The sequence below is a fragment of the Alexandromys fortis genome, unplaced genomic scaffold (assembly GCF_014885135.2).
Source record: "Alexandromys fortis isolate MF-2015 unplaced genomic scaffold, M_Fortis_MF-2015_v1.1 scaffold_103, whole genome shotgun sequence".
Classification (NCBI taxonomy): Eukaryota; Metazoa; Chordata; class Mammalia; order Rodentia; family Cricetidae; genus Alexandromys; species Alexandromys fortis.
In genome coordinates, this window is record NW_026067978.1 from 387,743 (window position 1) to 410,162 (window position 22,420).

At 53.6% G+C, this 22,420-nt stretch overlaps 2 protein-coding genes across 2 annotated transcripts; one reads left to right on the forward strand and one right to left on the reverse strand.

The window, feature by feature from the left end:
* Positions 1-4,549: 4,549 nt before the first annotated feature.
* N4bp3 (NEDD4 binding protein 3) lies at positions 4,550-12,575 on the reverse strand. Its single transcript, XM_050157723.1, has 5 exons — positions 12,427-12,575; positions 7,439-7,786; positions 6,665-7,177; positions 5,596-5,850; positions 4,550-5,498 (listed from the first exon to the last, which is right to left on the reverse strand). The coding sequence occupies exons 2-5, from the start codon at positions 7,754-7,756 to the stop codon at positions 4,968-4,970; spliced, it is 1,617 nt and encodes a 538-aa protein (XP_050013680.1). The 5' UTR covers positions 7,757-7,786; positions 12,427-12,575; the 3' UTR covers positions 4,550-4,967.
* LOC126510921 (uncharacterized) lies at positions 9,939-19,605 on the forward strand. The gene is made up of 4 exons (XM_050157663.1): positions 9,939-10,083; positions 11,954-12,222; positions 12,314-12,928; positions 16,607-19,605. The coding sequence occupies exons 1-4, from the start codon at positions 9,939-9,941 to the stop codon at positions 16,718-16,720; spliced, it is 1,143 nt and encodes a 380-aa protein (XP_050013620.1). The 3' UTR covers positions 16,721-19,605.
* Positions 19,606-22,420: the final 2,815 nt, after the last annotated feature.

Genomic DNA, 22,420 nt, shown 5'->3' on the forward strand with positions numbered 1-22,420 from the left:
ACATTAAGGAGCTCAAGCTGGTGACTGTAAACACCAAGTCTGGATCCTGTGTGTTGCACAGCTTGTACACACCCATCTCCTTCACTCAGGGACACCTGTGCCAGCTCACCTGGCAAACTCTCCAGGCGTGCATCCCTCTTTTGAGCTCAGGCAGGATGCTGTGTTCCTGGAACTCATCCCATACTTCCTGCTACCTCCAAGTCCAAATTCATTTGGGGATGCCCCTCCACATTGCTCAGAAATGCACCTTTCTGACCCAGTGAAGGTTGGTTTGGCCTTCCCAGCCCTTGGGGAGCCCCACCTCCCACCTCATTGCTTAGAATGAACAAACCACTCTCCTCCAGAGTCCCAGAGAGCCTCACCTCTTAGGACATACGCCTCTTTTGCCTCATGAATTATACTCTTGGGTTGAGGCTGTAGCACTTGGCAGATAGAGTATTCTTTAACAGGAAGCCTCGGGTGCAGTTCTCAGCAGTACTTACGCCAGATGTGAAGATGGACACATGAAATCAGGAGGATCAGAAGTTCAGGTCAGGGCTGGATCTGTGGTTAAAAGCATGGACTGCTCTTGCAGAGATGCCAATTCGGTCACCAATACCCACACTGGTCAACTCGCAACCACCGGAAACTGCAGCTTCAAGGGCTCTGATGCCTTCTGTCTCCTCAGGCATTAGTGCACATGTGCACAGACAGCTATACACGCATACTCAAAACGTAAATAACAAATAAAGCCAGGCAGTGGTGGTGCACTCGGCAGAGGTAGGTGGATCTGTGACCAGCGTGGTCTACAGAGTGAGCTCAAGGACAAAGTACACGGAAAAATACTGCCTGGGGTGGGGAGTATTCCGGATTATCTTTCCTCTATTTAAAAAAGTATAGTTTTTAATGTGTGTAGATGCTTTCCCTGTATGATTGTACATCGTGTGCATAAGATGCCTGTGGAGGCCAGAAGGGGGCATCGGATTCCTTGGACCTGGCGTTACAGGTGGTTTTGAGCCACCTTGTAGGTACTGGGACTAGAACCTGGGTCCTCTGGAAGAGCCAGCCAGGCTTCTTCTGCTAAGTCATCTCTTCAGCCCTGTGTCCTCTTCATCCCCTGCCAGGCCCTGCCATCTAAACAGCATTCACTAGTGTAGGCATGTCTTCTTCCTCCCCCGAGTACACACATTGTCTTCCTCACATGTGAACTGCATTTGGCCCAAGGTCTGAATGGTGACTTAGCACTAGAGCCTTGAACTTGGCACTGACTTGACCTAGAGCCAGTGCCAATGAATAGCTCCGAGTCAAAACATTTCCCAAGCACTCACCTCAAAACCAAACTAGTTAGTGGGGGAATCTGGTCACCTTTACTTCCATATTCTACCTCTCTGGCTCCCACCTCCTGGGGCTAGAGCCAGAGCAGTCTGAAGGAAAATGGAGGCTACCACCTGCTTTGGCAATGCTCACAGCCCAGTTGAAGAAACACCTGGTAGAGGCTGGGCAGTGGTGGCGCACGCCTTTTATTTCAGCACTTGGGAGGCAGAGGCAGGTGGATTTCTGTGAATTTGAGGTCAGCCTGGTCCACAGAGCAAGTTCCAGGACAGGCTCTAAAGCTACACAGAGTAAACCCTATCTTGAAAACCAAACACCACCTGTCTCTACCAGGAAGGGGGGCTCTGCAAGGTTTTCTCTGAGAAGCAGCATCCCAGTGCTATTCTATGAGGTACCTCGAACACAGGGCTCAACCAGGGGAACCCCAGCTACCTTCCCAGCCAAGTCTAGGACCTGCTCAAGCCCCCTCTTCTTTCATCCCCCAAAGGCTCCATAAAGTAGCATCTCCTCCCCATGTGAACTTGGTCTGGGTCAGGACAGACAAGAGGGAACTCTCCAGAGAGCCAAGAGGTGCTGCCAAGATCACTGAAGTTGGAAGGTCCTAACAGGCTGTTACTTAAGTGACAGGCCAAGAGGAAGAAACACTAGGTAAACAGGGATCCAAGGAATAGAGTTGGAGATAGTGTGACGTTCTCCCTACATTTTCACATAGAACTGGCTGGTCCAGGGGTTCTTCAGAGGCACCAGGGATGGGCTTCTTCAGGAACTGTGACAGTGACTTCTATGACCAGCTGGCTCCAGAGCCACCCAGCCTGCTTGGGGACCAGGGAACTGGTTTGCCAAGCACGGATGAGCTAACAAGAGATCTGGTTCTGGGCTGCCCTCCCCCTTTACATATGGGCCTGGCCTTGGTTTCTGGCACCACTGCCAAGTTTTGGTACCGCCCACCCACCCCCGCTGGCTCTACTGGCCAGCCCAGGTCGTAATTGCTGGGTGGGGAAGCACACTGTGGAGTGGGTACACCAAAAGGTGGGCACGTGGGCACCTGGCCCGACTGGCTCCCGGCTCTGCTGAGGAAGTAACTCAGACTTTAGGCTAACACCTGACCTGTTAGGGGGAGAACTTCCGGACTACTAGCCCAGAGACTTGCATTTGCACGAACCTATGAAGTGGAAGTGGGTACCATGGTCTGTGGGGATTGGCTTGCCGAATCCGCTTCTGCTTTCCCTTGGGTGAGGCCCAGAGCTCAGGTGTGGGTGAATATGTGTTTGTCTCAGCCACTCTAGGGAACTATCTGGGATGCAAGGTCTCCCTAGTGTTGCAAGTATAAAGGGAGGAACAGTTGGGAAGACATGGAGAGGATCAGGAAGCACTCCTGGCTTCCCCCCAGGAGCTGGCTTTTAGGGACAGGGCCCCAAACACACCCCCTTGGCCACACCTACTACCCCAAGCCCATCTACACATACACCTGCCACTCACAGATCATAAACACAGCATCCCCGCAACAGACAACTCACACCCAATCCTCCACCCTTGAAAAGGTGGGGCCCATCATTCAGGTGTCACAGCCCATAGCCGGTCATCCAAACTCTGGCACCTACTTGCTGGGTGTCAGAGGCGCATAGGCATGGGCTGATATCTAAAGTTCTGTGACAGGAGGCAAAAAACTGGGCAGGTAGATCTCTGTGAGTTCAAGGTCAGCCTGGCAATATATAGAGTCCCAGGGCAATTAGTGCCACACATTGAGACCCTGTCTCAAAAATCAAAACAACATGGTCTACAAAGCAAATCCCAACACAGCCAGGACTGTTACACAGAAAAACGCTGCCCGGAAAAAAACAAAAACAATAAAACAAAACGAAAACAAAAACAGCTATGATCTCCTCTGGACCAGGGAAGCACACTGAATTTGCCTTGTGTCTCCAAGACCAGAAAGACCCAACAGAACACTAGGCAGAAAAGTAAGTAGAAAGTAAATCTGTAGCCACTATTTCCATGTTGTATCTGTAACAAGGTGATGTCTCTCTAAAGAAGTGGTTCTCAATCTCTGAGTTCAAACCCGTTTGAGGGGGACGGGTGTCAACTACCCTTTCATAGGGATCACCAAGACCCTCGGAAAACATAGATACAATTCATAACAGTAGCAAAATTAGTTATGAAGCTGAAACAAAAATAATTTTATGGTTGGGGGTCACCACATGAGGAACTGTACTAAAGAATTGAGGAATTAGGAAGGCTGAGAACCACTGCTTTAGAGGAAGCCCAATGTGGAGGTACACGCCCATAATCCCTGCATTTGGGAGGCAGGGGCAGGAGTCTGAGTTCAAGGCCAGCTTGGGCTATATTGGGAGATACTGTCTAAAGCAAGGCAAAAGGAAAGCAGGCAGGCTAAGGTGTATGTAGCACGGGTCTAAAATTCCAGCACTTGGGCAGCAGAATCACTCAAGGCAAGCCTGGTGCACACAGGATTCCACGCTAAGTTTGGTCCATGCAGCAAAACCCTGATGAGGGGAGGGAGGGAGGGAGGTAAGGAAGTAGGCAGAGGTATCAGCTGAATCAGTCACTAACCCAAGGGGAGCAAAGCCCTTAGGTGCAGGCCACAGCTAAGGTAGGGGTGGCTGAGGGTTTCAGAGGACCTAGGAAGCAGAGGTTTAAAAGGTCAGTTTTGAGCAGGTACAGAATGAGGGACTCCTTCCCCCAACACAAATCAGATCTTCTGCATAAATCAAATACCCCACAGGCCTCTACTGCCTATGGAAATGACCCACAGTTCCTGCACCTGCCTCTGGCCCCTGGCCATGGAGGGAGGGGCACACCACAGCTGGAGGTGGCAGAGCCCACAGGAGCTTTTACATGTTACGGAGGAAGCTGCCTTGAGCCCGCTCCAAACCCAGCGGCTGCCTGGGCGCCCAGGGTCTAGACATCCCATCAGAACATTTCGTGTTCTGCAAATGCCTCCGTCGACCAATCCTTTTGTTCCCCCTGTATTGTTTCTTCTCAAACATCTGATGGTGCTGAAGAAAGGGGCTGCAGCCCACACAGCAGCTAAGGACTGTGTGGTAGGGAAGCAAGGAATAACACTCCTCCATCCTCCAACACACACGATCAGAGACTGCACAGGGCACACTCTTCCCACGACCATGACCACGGTAAGAGCTGCAGCCTAGGCCCAAGGCCTGGAACACTGATCAACCAGGATCTTCTGGACTCAGGCCAAGGACAATGTTATCAACTGGGCCTCCTCATAAAAAAATGTGCTTTTATTGTGGAGGAGGCTAGTCTTCCCACCCGGGCTCCTTCCATGGAGGACCTCACACCAGGTCTCCAGCCACCCACCCTTGCTCCTGCCCTTCTGCATCTTGGGGCTGAGGCTTCGATGGCTCCAACCTACTTTACCGGGCCACACCCACTGTAGGGAGCAGGGCTGGGCCCTGCCTGGGTCTGTTTCTCTGCCAGCAAGACTTTGCCATAGCTTCTAGAGCAGGTACCCTATCCTAGCCCGTTGCCTGCAGGAGCCCTCCTCTGGGTGGGCCTCCCATCCCTGAACTGGCCTTTACAGATTCTGCCTCAGACCAGAGCAAGGGAGGCAAGGGAGGAGCCTGCTATCGCAGGCTATCTTCTGGCAGCATGCCTGCTGTCAGCACACTTGGCCAGTGTCAGATTTTGGAGGACTCCAGCCGGGGACTCCAGGGTGTAGGGGGCTCCCGCAGCACCCGCAGCTCCTGTTCGAGTGCCTGGTTCCTCCGGTACATGTCCATGTAGCCCCCCTGGATTTCTCGCTGGTAGCGCAGCACCCTCTCCTTTTCCTCCTGCCAAGTCTGCCGCTCCTGCTCGAAGCGCAGCGCCTGCTCCTGGCCACGAAGCCGCTCTTGCAGCAGCTCTGCCCGCAGCTGCTCGGCGGCCCCTTCGCTGGCTTCACTGCCTCCTGCCTCTCCTAGCAGTCCCCGGCTCTTGCAGTCATCTGTCTCGCAGATGCCTGGAGCTTCCTCCCGAGGCGCCTGCTCTTGCAGGCTGCGCACTGCCTCCCGCAGCCGAGCCAGCTCAGCGTCCTGAGCCTGGGCTTGTGCCCTGCTGCCCCGAAGTTGCGTCTTCAGACTGAAGATCTCAGCTAGCTTCTGTGCCAGCTCCGCCTGGGCTTCCCGAAGCTGCTGTTTCAACAGGCTAATCTCCGCGGTCTTCTGGCACACCTGAGGGTAGGGACAAATCGTGAGCACAGTGTAGGAGAGGCAACAGGATACGGGACCAGGGCAATAAGACCAGGCATCAGCCTATGATGTGTCCTACCTCCCATCGGGCTTCCTCCTCTGGCCGGGCATTAGGGTCAGCCTCCACTTGGGGACCAGAGGTCCGAGGCTCTGGGGCCAGGCCCTGTTGAGCCCGCAGCTCCTTGCGCAGGCGCCGCTGCTCCTGTTGGGCCATAAACAGCTGCAGCTGGAGGTTACGCTCGCTGCGCTCAGCTTTCTGGGCCACCTCATGCAGCCGTTCCACGTACAGGCGCTTCAGTTCAGACAACCACAATCGCTGGCGCTCCTCTAGCACCTGCAGAGGGGAAGAGGAACTGGTTAGCGGTGGGCACAGCCTTGCTCAGATTTTCACAGTTGGCCTGCCCTCTAAAAACAATGCTCACTTGTGCCCAAGGCCTGCCATTACTAATGTCTTATGCACCTAGGCCACAGAGCCCAGCGTCCCGGCCACATGAACTTCAAACCCAAAGAGGCTCTCCACAGATAGTGTTACTAATACAAGGTCCTCAGAGAGGCTGCCTGGCTCCCTCCTACACAATTCCCAGGATCAAAGTCACAGGGCATCCCTGATGTGTAGTTGAGGGATAGCTAAGAGTAGAATTCTCTTTCTTTTCAGTGCTAATCTAACCTAGGGTCTCACACTCGTTAGGCAAGCACACTACCCCTGAGCTATAGTCCCAGCCTACAAGTTTTTTTCTTGTCTTCCTCTAAGAGCAATAGGAGCTGTGCAATGGTGGCACACGCCTTTAATCCCAGCACTCGAGAGGCAGAGACAAGCGGATCTCTGTGAGTTCGAGGCCAGCCTGGTCTACAAGAGCCAGTACCAGGACAGGCTCTAAAGCATTAGAGTAAACCGTCTCGAAAAACAAAAGAAAAGTCTGGTTAAAAGCGATGGGAGAAAGGGTGCCATCAGGGGGGTAAACTCTGATCTCACTGCTCCGGTCCCATCCTCTGCTGCCTCTAACATACGGCTGCCCCCCAATATCACACTATGCTTAGGCCTTGTTCATGGTTTGTCCCCACCCCCAGCTGTGCCAGCCGTCAGAAGTTAATCTGGCCTATATCTCAATGCCAAGGAACAAACCAAGCCAGGGCAGGGGTTCCCTCACCTGAGTAAAGGGGTTAGAGACATCCTGGTCACCGAGGTCCCTCTTGAGTTCCTCACAGGTCTCAGGCAACACGGCTACCTCCTCACCAGTGGGACAGGAAAACTCATATGGGGGAGGTGGCTCAGGCAGGCAGCTCAGTACAGCCAGAGGTCCAGACTCCTTGGGGCTCCTTGAAGCACGGTCCAATGAGCCCCCAAGGTGATTAATGTGGCCCAAGGAGGAGCTGAAGGGGCTGGAGCTAGTGCCTGGACTACGGCCAAAACTCCCCCCACTGGAAGAGTCCGAAAGGCTGGGCTCAGGGCCACCTTCATCTAAGCTGAGGGCATGAAGCAACTGTGCACGGGCTTGACTGGCCCGAGGCCCAGGACTCAGAGGTGGGTGGCAGGCCAGCGTGTGCAGACTACCATTGCTTCGCCACAACTTCTGCCCCTTGTGGGCTGCCAGGCTCTGCATGGACAGGAAGCCTTTCCCGGTGCCCACAGGAGACTTGAACACCGACGGACGGATTCGGCACTGTCAGGAAGAGAATGCAGGCGTGAGTTGAGCTGGCCACTCTTTTCTGCCTACCTGATGTCCCTCGGGATCCCCTCTGAGAATACAGGGCACACATCACAGGGAGGTCACAGGGAGGCAGTGATCATGCTTCAGGCTGGCCCATATGGAGGAGACTTCACACACCTCAGCCTGCCCTCGTCTACCGTCAGGGCCTCCCGGCTGACCACCCCAACATCACGGTTTCCAAGTCGGGCCTAATCCCCAACAGCAGTGATGCACCTTGTCGAAGCGACCCCGCTCAGGCAGGGAAGTCTTGCTGAAGTCACCGGCCCGAGGATGCTCCCGGTAGTAGAGAGTGGCATAGTCCGGCTCATTCCGAGGTGCTCGCTTGCTGCTCTTGCCGTCCTTCTTGGGGAGATGCAGGTAGCTGAAGAGTTCGCGCTGGCCCAAGCCTTTCCGGAGGAGCCCGTCAGCCTGCCGGGAGCCCCGGGACCCAGCCAGAGCGGCACGAAGTTCTTCAGGGGAAAAGTCCTGCCGTTCCAACAGGCTACCTACGCTGCCCATGGCAATGCCAGCAGGGCCTGAGGCCGTGGCCATGAAGGTTCAGCAGGGCACAGGCAGCTGATTCTGGGAATCAGAAGGCTCCATTAGTGGAGGCAGATGGGCACTCAGTACCCAAGTCCCCAGATGCTCTAAAACCAGACACTTGCCATCTGTCGGTTCCCCAGGTTGCCCAGGCCCAGCAGAGGCAGATACGCATGAACGGGACAGGACTCCCAGAAAGGAACACAGAACACGGTGTCAGACCAAGTCGCTTCCACCGCGACACCTGAAGGAACAGCTCCAGACAGGGGTCTGGTGTGCGACGCAGAGGCAAGGCAGGAAAGGGGAGGCCCTCAAGCAGCAGGATGGGGCTCCCCTAGAACTGGGCCAGCAAAGGGTGGAGGGTGAACTCAGGCACTGTCTGACCCATGAACTCTGCTTACTTCTGACAGGTTCTCCACCAAATTTGTGGTATGGGGAGCAAGCATAGTGAACCAGGGCTGGAGGAGGTCTGTTTCCCTGTCTTCTCAGGGGGAAAGCCCCTCTTCTCTCAAAGGGTCAGAGGTCCCCCCCCCCCCAGGAAACATCTGGGTGGGTGGGGCTTGGGGGAATACAGTGGGAGGGACACAAACAGGAAAGGCCCAAGGGGAGGAAGGATGGTGATACACACAGGAAGGGCCTAAGGGGAGGAACAATGGCTCCTGTTTCCGGAACAGGTGTTGAGGCCCAGGCAATGATGGGAGGCAGAGGGAAGAAGCAGCCATTCTCTGTAATGCCACTGGTTTCTGCTGCTAGCTATCACCAGCCAGGTCCCCAGGACCTGGATGCTAGCAGCTGTGACCTTAGCCATACCTAACCGCTGTGGGCCTTGTCTTCCTCGGGAGCAGAAAGGCAGTGACAGACAACATTTATCACTTAGGGATACTGAAAGAAAGAGGTAAGATAACTCGACCAGGCACCTAGTCCAGGCCTGGCCTGAAGCCACGGTCAACACAGAATACCCGCGGCCGAGCTTAGTCACCCACTTCAGCTCCACACCAGGGGACCGCGCTGATGGACTGTCTCTCACATGCTCTGGGGCCCGTGCCACACCCATCGCCTGGCATACGTTAAGTGCAAACAACTGGCAGTGAATGGCACCTTTTCTGCCTCCCACCCACCCACACACAGCTGCTCCCAATGCCAAGCAGATGCCTGGCAGGCAGGCTGCCACTGGGAGTACCCACCACCACCCACCCAATACACTTCTGGGACACCCACTCCCACCTCAAACAATGGTGGTTAGGAGGCTCCATCCTCAACCATTTCCAGGCTTTGTGTTTAGGGAAGACAGAGCTCTCTCTGGTAGAGGGAGGGTAGGCCTTGTCCCTACCCCATTCTATAGCCCTCAAATGCACCCTTGGCAAAAAAAAAAAAAAAAAAAAAAAAAAAAAAAAAGTCGTAGCCTTCTGCCTTCTCCTGAATAACTTTCTTTTTTTAAAAAAATATTTATTTATCATTTATTATGTATATAGTATTCTTTCTGTGTGTCTGCTTGCAGGCCAGAAAAGGGCACCAGACCTCATTACAGATGGTTGTGAGCCACCATGTGGTTGCTGGGAATTGAACTCAGGACCTTTAGAAGAGCAGGCAATGTTCTTAACCACTGAGCCATCTCTCCAGCCCCCTGAATAACTTTCTTATACCACTCAAAGTGGGGTGCCAGCCTGAGTTTGGACCCCCTGCCCAGGCGCACTGAACAGAGGGATGTCACAAGCCATGTAAACTCAAGAGATTCAACCAGGTTACAGATTACTGGAGCCGGGGCTATGACAGTAACATGGCACTTTGTAGACTCTCAAGGAGACTATGGGTCCAGTAGCCCCTCCTTTTAAGAGGCAAGTTCTGGGAGACTCACAGAGCTAACCAGTATGAGGACGACACATGGGATCCCAATGCCAGGGCTGCCAAGTGTCTAGCGGGACTCAGGATGTCACCCACAACCAAAAGAACTAGGATGGGGTCACTTTGCCTCCTCATTCAACACTGCCTCGCCCTGACAAGCCTACCCATGAGACATCACTGCGCATGAGATGTCCAGCTATCCCTCTCTCCCTCCCCGGGGACCCTAGATGCCTGCCTCTGCATCTTGCCTTCCTTACCTCTGTCGGGATAACTGACAGAGGGGCAACAGGGGTGAAAGGGTTTTGTGAACGGTTAAGTCCCATGTGCCCAGGAGTTGGGGACATTGCCAAACATGCCCACTTCACTCCAGACCCACATATCCTTCCTCTCTGCGGATACTCACTGCCACTCCCAGGAGAAAAAACTGACACTCCATGGCACCCGCCAAAGGGTCACGGGTCCGGGGATGAACCAGCGTGGCCACACGCCAAAACTAAGTAAATGGCTTTATACAGAACACAGAGAGTATCAGTCCCACAGAGAAACGTGTGTTAGAGGACAGTCCAGCAGCGGATAGCACCCTTTGTACAGGCCACCCACCATCCACCCACCTAGACAAGGTCTCGCGTGGTGCTGCAGTCTGCCCCATCAGTAGGGCTCTGAGGCTCCAGGCCACCCAGGTCTCAGTCTGGAGACAAACCCCTTTCCTGAAAAACCCAACCTACCTCTGCCCCTCCCCCAACATGCACATTCCTTCCCAGTTGCTTAGAAGCCTTGAGATTGCCTGCTCAGACCAGGGCAGCTGTGCAGGCTCTCTATGGCCTGTGATTTGGTTGGTGGGGGTGGAGAGAACTGGCAAATGTCTCACAGCCTCTGGGGGACCAGAGCAGAAAGAGGGGGTGCCTGGGTTGTGCTGCCATAGTAGGGTACCTCTCTCTCTCTCTTTCTCTCTCTCTCTTTTCGAGACAGGGTTTCTCTGTAGCTTTGGAGCCTGTCCTGGAACTTGCTCTGTAGAACAGGCTGGCCTCAAACTCACAGAGATCCATCTGTCTCTGCCTCCAGAGTGCTGGGATTAAAGGCGCGCACCACCACCGCCAGGCTAGGGTACCTATCTTAAAGCCCAGGGGCTTCATTCCTGCCTCGCTCTGCCCCAAGGTTAGCCAGCAGTGCAGAAATCCCTAAATAGAAGTACACAGTGGGACACCCCAGCATCAGGCCCAGGGTACCTCTTCAAAACACACCCGGGAGATGAATGTGGTTATTTTTTGCTTCACAAGAGGAAACACAAGGAGATGAAGAGGTAAAATGATGTGACCAAGGTCATGTTCAGCTGCATAGGAGGAAGTGCCCTGGCTTCCTAGACGCAGCTTTCCCTGCATTTCCTTTGGCTTGGGGCACCTCAGCCTCTGTGTGGTGGCAGGAGTAAAGTCAGACTGAACTGCCATTATTAGTTAGTCCCACCAGAGTGCCCCAGGGGAGGGTCACACCACCTGCTGGGGGGGGTGGGATCAGCCCTTCTGAGGGGTGTGTCTGCAGCTGCCCCAAAGGAATGAGCCTGGAATGTCCCAACTCCAAAAATGGGGACAGCCTGAGAGGGGGTGGGGGTGGCTGGCATACCCTGGCCCCTTGGCAGAATTATTGCAATTTGCTTAACGCACAGTGCTCCGGGGTTTCTCAGCTCTTGTATTTCATAATGTCACATCATCCCCACAGCAGTCGGTGGACACAGACAGGGCAGTAAGGATCCTATTTAGAAATAGGCTTGGACGGAGGAACAAGTCGCCTAAGATCCCACTCTGAGGGCCAATCTGGATTCCCACAGTAAAGCCCTCTATACTACACCCAGCTGTCCCAGCTAGGGGTCACCTTCCACCGGCACACGCTGCTGTGTAGCCTGCCCAGCCCCCATTGCTCGTTCCTCCCAAGGGCACTTACGGCTAGGCTGGGTGGGGTGTAACTTCACCCCCTCCCAGGGATCTCTCCTAGCCCACCCTGGGGGAACAGGGTAGGAAGAAATAGTGGAAGTGGCGCTGGCTTAGGGACTCTAAGCTCTGGAAACTGCTAGAGGCGGTGTCGGGAGCTGGCTGGTCGCTTTCATTCACAGTCTCGCACATACACACCCACACACGCAGCCAGTGGCAGAGGAGCCCTGCTTGGGAGAGCCTGGAAGGAGGCTGATCACCAGGTCCAGGAGGGCCTCCCGCCTCTGCTCCCTCCTAAGGATAGTCATGCCCAATCTGTATCTCCTAGGTGGAATGTCGCACGCCCCCATCTGAATAGAGCCAGGGTCCCGGTCCTCATTTTTGTGGAAGGCTGTGGTCAGAACTGGAACAAAGTCCCGGACCTTGGGACATCCCCTATCCGCAGGTCCCCAGCCAAGGACCAGAAGAGGCAAGGGGCTGGGGCAGGAAGAGGATACCTTGTGGGAGAGGGCAGGTGAGCGGTGTCCCCGGGAAAGCGGCAGAGAAAACAGGTTGGCCGCCTCGGAGGAACTACGCCCGGGTAGGCAGTGGAGGAAGCGAGAGATCCCAGAACTGCGGGAGGCAGAGCTACCCAGGGGGGCGGAGTGGGGTGCGCACATCCCGCCCGCTGTCGGCCGGGCTTGCCTGGAGCTGCTGCAGGGGGCGGAGGCCGAGGTCAGACTCCTGCGCCAAAGGCGCCTGCCCCTCCTAGCTGCGGCGCAGGGGTCTCAGGCGAAGCTCCACTGAAAGCCCTTTTACAGGTTAGCCTCGTGAGCGGGAGCGGAGGACACCGGGACTAGCACTGCATCCTCCCACCCTTCCACCCTGGCCCGCGCCGGGGTCCCAGAGCGACCTCGGCGACCTGCCCAGCCCACTTACCATGCTGGCGCCGAGGATCTCAGGGCGCGCTGCAGTCCCTGACTCGGTCCCGAACCTTTCTCTTCGCACGCTCTTCGGGCAGGCGCGGGAGCCGGATCGGCAGGCAGAGGACGCGCCGGGCGACAGTCTTGTGTTGGCCCCAGAGGCGGAGGGAAAACCCGGCCTGACTCACCCGCCCGGCGCGAGCCCCAGAGCCCGGCCCGGCCCCCGGATGTGGGGGGCGGGCACCGGCGCCGCCCCCGAGCGACCTGAGCCCCGCCCCGGCTCACGGGTGCAGCGGAGCCAGGTCCCCCGGTGTGCGATCACCGGTCGCTTGCGTGCAGCAGCTCCGCAGACCCGGCTCCGGCCGAGGCTCCTGAGCCCGCGCCTCCCGGCTGCTCCTCCTCCTCCAGTTCCGAACCTCGCCCGCCTCGCTCGTTCAGTTTCCTTCCAGAACCAGCTTCCAAACTGGCGCGCTGGGGTGGGGCGGTCACGTCTCTGCTTCTGGCCGCCTCTTTCTCAGGTAAACACCACTTTCCTCCTTTGAGACTAAACCCAAGTAGCAGCGCTCTGAGAGCCGAAGAGGTGTAGTCGGAGTCTCCAGTGGTTGGCAGCTGGACTGGGGGCAGGGCTTTTATTTTGGAGGGAGGTTAGTTTGTCTCCGATGCCTTCTAGGGGCGGCAGGTTCAGATGCCTTCAGGGGCCAGACCGATAATGTAAATGAGTCACTTGGGCTGGGTAAGGCAGTAGCGGGACGGAAACAGAAGGCTGGACACCCAAACTCGTTCAAGTTCAGGAAGTTAGAACACCTCTTCTCCCTTGAAAAGTTAACACAAACGGGTGAGGGTGGAGATAATGCTCTGTGGTTTAGAGTATCAGAGGACTCGGGTTTGGTTCCCAGCACCCACGTGGTGGTTCACAACCCTCTAACTCCAGTTAGTTCCCTGGGATCCAGTGCCCCACCTCTGGCCTCTGGGTGCACTACACGCACGTGGTGCACATTTAGTCATACACACACAGAGTAGCCCTGGCTGACCAGTCTGGCCTCGAACTCAGAGATCTGCTTGCTTCTGCCTCCCCGGCCATGTTTTCTTTTTAAGATTAAAAAAAGGGGGGGGGGTGGCGGCTGGCAGCGCACGCCCTTAATCCCAGCACGCGGAAGGCAGAGGCAGGTGGATCTCAGTGAGTTTGAGGTCAGCTTGGTCTACCAAGTGATTTCCAGGACAGCAAGGACTGTTACACAGAGAATTCGTGTCTTGGGGAGAAAAATAAGTTAAACATGGATTTAGGATACACCCAGCACTTCCATTCCTGGGTATATGGCAAAAAAAAAAAAAAAAAAAAAAAAACTGAAATCGGGTATGCCAACAAGTATTTATAGTAGTCAAGAGGACAAAAAATTTCAAACCCGGGGCTGGAGAGATGGATGGCTCAGCAGTTAAGAGCACTGTCTGCTCTTCCAGAGGACCTTGGTTCAATTCTCAGCACCTACATGGCAGCTCACAACTGCCAGTTCCAGGGTATCTGACACCTTCATACCAATGCACATACAATGAATTTAAATAAGTTGTTAAAAAATAGAAAAAAAAAACCCTCCATCGATTAATGAAGGGATAGTGTGGTCCATCCGTAAAGCGGAATATTATTTACCATAGAAGAGGAATGAGTGCCATCCCGCTACATCACGGATAAACCTCTAAAAGGGGATGCTAAATCTAAGAAACCTCCCACAAAGGCCACGTGTGGAGTGATTTCACGCATGTGAAGTAGGCAAGCCCTTATGGACAGACTGCAGACTGGTGCTAGATGCTGCAGGGAAGGAGAAGTGAGGAGGATTCCTTACTCCTTACTCCTTGTGGTTCATCTTGGTGTCAGGCGGTGGTTGCGACACTTTCTGCTATTCCTTTTAAAATGTCTCAGGGGGCTGGGTGTGGCTCAGTGGTAGAGCTTGCCCGAGGCCCTGCGTCCAGTTCCCAGTACCCCAAATTCAAATGGAAATGCTGTATCATGCGACACACGTCATTCAGGCAACAGAATGTCACCTGTGGCTCAACAAGTCCCCATTTGCAGCCTGTGCTTTCTGTCTACTCTTGGCAGTTTCCCAATAAAGGAAATGCGGGGAAGAAAACTCATTCACAGCTACTCAGTGTCTCGGCCGTGGGGGGGCCGTGGGGGGCTGCCCAGGTGTGGGGGGGTATTACCTGAGACAGACGCTTGTGGCAAGGACACTCTTACCATCTTGGGGCACTGAGGAAAGGCCTCTCTGGGTAAGTAGCCAGGAAAGTGCACCCCTGGTGTTGAGGCCCAGAGCTGGAGAAATCTGGACATGTTCAGGCGCAGGTGAGCTCTCTAGGGAGGCCAGAGCCCTGAAAGAGCCTCAAAGGCGGCACACAGGTGTGGACCCAGAAGCGCCTTACAGAGCAGAATTCGCAGCAGAACCTGTGCAAGCTTGTGTGCCGGGCAGGACTGTGCTCTCACACAAGCCTGCCTGTTGGTTGAAGCGGGGAAACTAGGATCGGAAAAGTTCATGAAATGGTTGTAAAGAATTAGCTGGCAGTGGTGGTGCACGCCTTTAATCCTAGCAGTGGGGGGGGGGGGGGGGCAGAGGCAGGCAGATCTCTGTGAGTTCAAGGCCAGCCCTGCCTACAGAGCAAGTGCCAGGACAGGCTCTAAAGCTCACAGAGAAACCCTATCTCGGAAAAAAAAAAAAAAAAGTCTTATCAAGAACATTCTTAAGGCGAAAGAGTGAATGCTAAATTCTAGACTTTTTTTTTCCACATAGGGCAGCTGCCCTTGAACTCATTTTGTAGCAGCAGAAGATGGATTTGAACTCCCGACCCTGCCGCTTTCCACATTACAAATACTGGGATTCTATGCTCTGTAAATACTTACTGGTTGTTATTGTTGTCTGCTCTGTATGCATTTGCATATAGGAGGAGATTGGAGGGCAACTTTGTGAAGTCAGTTCCTCTCTTCCTACCTTTGCATGGGTTCTGATGTTCGAACTCAGGTCCTCAGACTTGTACAACAAAAGCTTTGCCCCATCTGTAAGTGTTGATGGTAACTTGGGTTCAGTAAGACCCAAGTGCACCTTCCTCCCTCCCTTTTCCCTTTACTGGGCCCCTTTTATATTTACAAATACAGTAACCTATTCAAGTTCCGCCGGTTTCTTCCCCTATACCAGGCTACCATTGGAGGAGCGGGATGGTGGTGGTATCTCAGGCATCCTGGGAGGAAGGACTGGACCAGAGGCCCCACCCCTTGAGAGCCCAGAGGTGTTCAGAATGCACATGGAGGGCTGGAGAGAGGGCTCAGAGGTTAAGAGAACTGACTGCTGTTCCGGAGGTCCTGAGTTCAATTCCCAGCAACCATATGATGGCTCACACCCATCTATAATGGGATCTGGTGCCTAGAACACTATATACATAAGTTAAAAAAAAAAAAAAAAGAATGCACATAGGAGAGGGGTGGAGGTTCCTGGCAGAACAGAACACTCAGAACTGGCTTCAGGTAAGGATCCTGGCTGGACTGTGGGGCTTTGAGGCTAGAGCAGAGGACAGTCCGCTGAAGAGAGCTGTCATTTGGGGAAGCAAGAGAAGGTCAGGAGCCGGTTCCTTGCCCCCACCTTCTGCACCAGCTAGAGACTCCAGGCTGCTAAGACCATGCTCCAGCCTCTAGAGGGCTGGCCTGACAGATACTGCCCAGCTTTGAGCCCTTGCATGTTGTTACCCTGGTTACCTGGATGGGGAGTGGCAGGGCAGACGGGACCAGCTGACCCTGTAGGAAAGTAGGCTCAGTCACAATCCAGTCCCTCTTCTTCCCCTAACGCCCTTGTGTGTCACTTCATTGAATTCTTGGATGTCCTTGGTTTAACTTTCTCTGATGGAAAACTTGGGTTCCAGATGGGGGGGGAGGGGAGGGAGGATATACATGATCACATGATCTGCCTTTCCCCAAAGTACACCTCAGCGCTAGAAGCCCCAAAGGTTCTCTGTCTTTCTGAGGTTTTGGAGAGAAGGTAGGCTGGACAGAGGCTATCAGGAGGCCAGGTCTCCTCCTCCCACCCTAGTCTTGCCTCATGTGTGAGAGACTAGTTTCCAGTAAGCAGTTGGCCCCGGGGAGGGGGGAGTACCCACTGAACTCTGGTCACCTCTTGGGTTCATCCCGTATAGGTGAAGTCTCTTGTGCTCTCATTTGACAGATCTGTGGATTTGGCATGCAAGCCATGCTATTCAGATGCCAAGGACTGAGGCACTCCTGGCACCAGGCCAGAGGTGAAGTGAAACCGAATTCCCTGGGTGTACCTGTTTCCTGAATTGGCTAGCCTTGGACAACGTAACTTCTAAAGTTATCTGCTGCCTGTAAGTGCCCGAGAGAGTAGGATCCGAGGGCCACCCACGGGGAGTAGGAGTTTATCATACCTCTGGCTGTCACTTTTCTCCTTGACGGTTATGACAGTCTTTCTAGGCTCTTCTTCACCCTGCCCCAGAGCAGCCCTAGCCCACACATTTGGTTTCCAGTTCTCTGTAGCCCAAAAGATAGAATCTCAGCCTCAAGATCAGGCTGGCACACCACCATGACTCCCGTCACCGTGTCCTGGGCACTGCCTCAGTCTCCTCCTCTGGAATTGACTGGTTTGGGTGTCACCCCACTGCCTTCGAGGTCTCTCTTCCCACCCTCAACCAAAAATTGATCCCGCTGTCTCCACGTTGAGCCTTTCCTTCTCTCGGTTGCCCCTTTACCGCGCACCTGGGTCACTTGTCATCCGGTCTTGTCACTCCCAGGAAATAGCAAGCCCTGAGCATACAGGGACTCGTGCCCAGTCGAGGTCTTGAAGGCGTTTGGGAAATGCCATCTCAGCATGTTACACTGACTGCTGGCTTCTTTGAACCGAGGCCTGGGAACAGAGCCTTTACCCAGTGAACAGGCTGGACAGCCTTGTTTTTCAGTTTCTGACTCGGGGTCTTGTTATCTAGCCCAGGTTGACTAGAACTCACAGTCCTGTCTCTGCCTCTGGAGCTGAGAGTCCAGATGTGCATGGCCGCGTCTGGCTTCTGTATCTAAGGAGACAACTTTTGTTCACCATTCCACTGCCCCAAAATTTGTGCCACACCCATCCTTCCATCCCAGGAGCAGAGAGCCTGTGTTCTTTTTTGTAGCACCAATCATTTTGTGAAGAAATATAGTTTTCTCTCCTTTCGTTGGTTTTTTGAGGTAGGGTTTCTCCACATAGCCTTGGCTATCCTGGAACGCACTATGTATAACAGATTGTCCTCGAACTCACGGAGATCCACCTGCCTCGGCCTCTCAAGGTTTGCCACCATGCCCAGCCTTGGTGCTGGGGATTGAACCCAGGGCCTTGTACAAGCTAGGTAAATACTCTCCGAACGGAGCAACACATCCAATTTTCTCCTTTTAAAAAAAAGAAATGTGGCTGGGCGGTGGTGGCGCACGCCTTTAATCCCAGCACTTGGGAGGCAGAGGCAGGCGGATCTCTCTGAGTTCGAGACCAGCCTGGTCTACAGAGCTAGTTCCAGGACAGGCTCCAAAACCACAGAGAAACCCTGTCTCGAAAAACCAAAAATAAAAAAAAAAGAAAGAAATGTGTGTGTGTTCTATGTGTCTGACTGTATGTCCCTTGTGTCTCTGCAGCACTCAGGCAGGCAGAGGAGGGCCATGGATTCCCCTGGAGCTAGAGTTACAGGCAGTTCTACACTGCGTGACGTGGGTGCTAGGAGTCGAACTCAGGTGTCTGTAGGAGCGGCAGGTGCTTAGTCGCTGGGCACCTCTCCAGCCCCGGTTTTCCTCCTCTTAATCTGTCTAATGACAGTTTAATTAGTAGACCAACCAAGAACTCAGGAGGGCGGGGAGACGCCATTTGCTCTCACTACAGTCTTCTCCCGGGGCTGACAGTTGGTCGCACTCCCCTCCAACGCACCATCTGCCCCCAAAAGAACTTCGTGGCCATTTCCTAACAGGAAGAGGAGAAGGAGGAAAGGTGGCTTCTTGCTCTGGAGCCTGGTTTTGTAACTGCCTGGTGACCTTTCTGAGCCCTAGATTCTTGGTTTTGTAAAACAGGACAAATCACTAGATTAAGTTCACTCGGGTGCAAGAACTGGCATGATACGCAGACACTGGCAGCCCTGCAGCCCCCGCCCTTCACTCCTCGCTCCTCACCCTCCCTCCTCTTCTCCTTTGTCCCCTTGGAGCTGAGCCAGCTCTAGCCCCACCAGGAAGATTTGGGCTGTGTTGGTGGTCACTAACGACCTCGGGCCTTGCAAAGAGCAGGTTGGCAGATACCAAGTGGACTCTCCCGTAGTCCTCCTCCCTCAGTGACCCGGTGACCTGGGCAGCACCAGCAGGTTGTGGGTGGAAGCTGAGACCTGCCAGGACTTGCTCAGGTGCCTGCCCGAGGGCAGGCAGCTCTCAGACCTGCAGGAGCCAGCCAGGATGAGATCCACCCCCGGAAGTCCAAACTGCACGGCTGACCCGCTCCTGGGCCACAGGGAGACCTGGACCAGCCAGTCCAGGAGGAGCTGCCAGGCTAAGTGGTCACAGCACTTTGTTCCAGTGCTGAGGAGGCCTGGGATCCAGGCTTTCAAGGGTTTAGGACCTGGGTTGGGATCTGGCCTATGAGGCAGGGTCAGCACGCTCAGCCCTGCCTACTGAGCACAGTCAAGGGGACTAAGGTGGCACTTTGTATATGGGGTATATTCTCCCACAGTGTTTTAAATACCAGCTTAATAAAGTGAGCTTGGATTCTTCTGTATCATTCCTGACTACCAGTGAGTTTCAGGCCAGCCTGAACACAAAAACAAAATATGAAGTCATGGTCTGTGTTGATGACGACCTTCAGCTAGTCCTCCTAGGTGCATGCCCTCCTACCTCAGCATCCCGGGGGTGAAGCTAGGAGTACAGGGGGGGTACTCCTAGCTATTTACCTTTTTTCCTAAGAATTGAAGCCAGGGCCTCACATCTGCTAAACCCCTGTAACCAAACTGCACCCCGAGCTACACCCTTAGCTCTCCTGGGTTGTCTCAAAACAATTCCAAATAAACATCATTCTTTGTTTTGTTGTGTTTTTGAGATAGGGTTTCTCTGTGTAGCCTGGTTGTCATGGAACTCACTCTGTAGACCAGACTGGCCTCAAGATCACAGAGATCCTCCTGCCTCTGCCTCCTGAGTGCTCGGGTTAACATGCACCATCACTGCCCAGCTTTGTCTATAAACCTTTTAGGGAAGACATAATTGGTTATACTAATTATGCATTGTTTTAGGTGCTTGCTGGAAATTGAGCTCAGGGCGTTACATATACTAAATATGCTTTTTTAACCTTTGTGGTTTTTTATTTTTTAATTTTATGTGCATTAGTATTTTGCCTCCATGTATGTCTGTGTGAGGGTGTCAGATCTTGGAGCTACAGACAGTTGTTAAGTGCCATGTGGGTGCTGGGAACTGAACCCAGGTCCTCTGGAAGAGCAGAGCAGTCAGTGCTCTTAACCGCTGAGCCATCTCTCCAGCTCCTTAGTTTGTGTTTTGAGACAAGGTTTCACTGTAGCCCTGGCTGGTCTGGAACTTTTTATGTAGACCTGACTGGCTTTTAGTTCATAGAGATCTGTCTCCCTCTGTCTTTTGATTGCTGAGCTTAAAGTCACCCACCACTATTCCTGACATAAGCAAGCTTGCTACTACCAAGCTACACCACAGCCCTGCATTTGTTTTTCTCTATGACTTCACGGGCATGAAAAGGCCAAGCTGAGGACTGCAGGTGGGCAGCGTCTGGGGGTGGAGCCTCTGCAGTCAGGCACTCAGCCCTGCCACCCTTGACTACTGGTGAAGGAAGCAGGAAGATCCCTGCCACCCCTGTAAATTCCCTCAGAGGAAAGCCAGGAAACAATGACCTTTGAGGGTATCTGGGTAAGGTCACTAAGATATGGAGCCCTGCCTCAGCCCCCAAAGGCATACCCCTGTGAGGACAGGGGAACCTCAGCCTTGCCTGTGGTGTCGGGTCTCAGCTATGTGGCCACTCATACACCTCCCCCTTCCCTTCCCATCTCCTTGTGCAGTCTGACAGCCCGGCCTGAGTTCAGCCAGCCATGCTCTTGGGCTCCTCTCTCCGCTAAGTACCACAGTCCTTACAAGTCTTCCAAGCACCGCCTCCTCTCCCGTACATCTGGGTACCAGCAGGCAGAAGTTTATCCGGAGCCCAGTTCTGTTCTGCTTTCCTAACCCAGTAAGTGAATAGATGTGTCTGGCACATGGCCCAGCTCCTGGCTTCCTTCCCAAACCTGCAGCCAGACCATGTGACAGCCACTGCCTATCCCCATCCCCAAACATTCACCAGGCCCCACCCAGGAGAGCCAGACAGCTGCACACACCCTCACCTGCCTGGCACCGTCATCCTCTGGCCTGGCTCTCTCTCTGGATCTACCAGAACAGCAGCTTCCCCACGCTACCTCTGCCTGGAGCCCACCACACAGGTCCCTAGGCAGTTCTCAAGGCCTAACTTTTGTGATGCCCTTGGCATGACTGATGGGCACAGGACCAAGACTGTGGTACAGAGAAGGCCGGCCTGAGAGCTGGTGCTTGGTCTGTGCGCAGTCACCATCCCCTGGTACTTTCTTGTGGGGCGGATGGGGGTAAAGAAGGAGCCTGTAGGAACCGATGTCCTTGGGTCAGCTTGAATTGACAGATCCTTCATACCAATGTATTGAAGGATGCAGACTTGACTACTGCCTAATACAAGGCTCCAGATCAGTCAGCTGCCAGAGGTACCCCATTGAATGGGAAAAAACAAAAACCAAATACATATTTTTTTTATATACCACCCCCATCCCCTTGTTCAACCACTAGCTACTGGAGAAGTGTGACCTGAGGCTGAAAGCCAAGGTGAGCCCTGCAAGTGCTAACAGCTGGACACTGTCAGCTACCTCTGCAGCTGGGCAACGGGCCCTTTTAATATTATTATTATTATTATTATTTATTTTTTGGTTATTCGAGGCAGGGTTTCTCTGTAGCTTTTGGAGACTGTCCTGGAACTAGTTCTTTTAGACCAGGCTGGCCTCGAACTCACAGAGATCTGCCTGCCTCTGCCTCCCAAGTGCTGGGATTAAAGGCGTGTGCCACCACCGCCCAGCAAGCAGGCCCTTTCCTGAAGGAGCACGACACCGTGTCCCACCAAGTTACATCAGTTCTGTATGCCTGGCAGACAGAAGACTCTTAGGATGGAAGCTGCTTGGTGGTGGGGCTGTGGCCTTCCAGACCACAGCATTTGTGTGTGAAAGTGTGTATATGGCACTTGTGTGTGTGACCTTTATGCACATGTACAGGGCATGTGTCCTGCTCTGTCACATTCCACTTTATTCCTTTGGAAACAAACCATTCTTCCCTTTTTTTTTTTTTTTTTTTTTTTTTTTTGAGACAGGGTTTCTTGGTAGCTTTGGAGCCTGTCCTGGAACTAGCTATTTTAGACCAGGCTGGCCTCGAACTCACAGATATCCACCTGCCTCTGCCTCCTGCATGCTGGGATTAAAGGCGTGCACCACCACCACCACCCAGCTGGAAACAAACCATTCTTGCAGAGGACTCAAGTTCCATTCCCAGCCCTTGAATCAAGTGGTTCACAGCCACTATTGACTCCAGTTCCAAGGCCTCCAGGGACACCTGAACTCACATATGTTTAGCTACACTCACAGACACAAGCATATCACCTTAAAATGATGAGGGCTGGAACGATGGGAACTATGGCTAGGCTCACAGTCAAAATAAAATAATTTTTTTTTCATTTTATCTTCGAAGTTTTGGAGCCTGTCATGGAATTTACTCTGTAGACCAGGCTGGCCGCGAAGTCACAGAGATCCACTTCTGCCTCCCGAGTGCTAGGACTAAAGGCATGTGCCCACCTTCTGGCTGTTATGCCTACTTCTTTTTTTTTTTTAATATTTATTTATTTATTATGTATACAATATTCTGTCTGTCTATGTCTGCAGGCCAGAAGAGGGCCCGAGACCTCGTC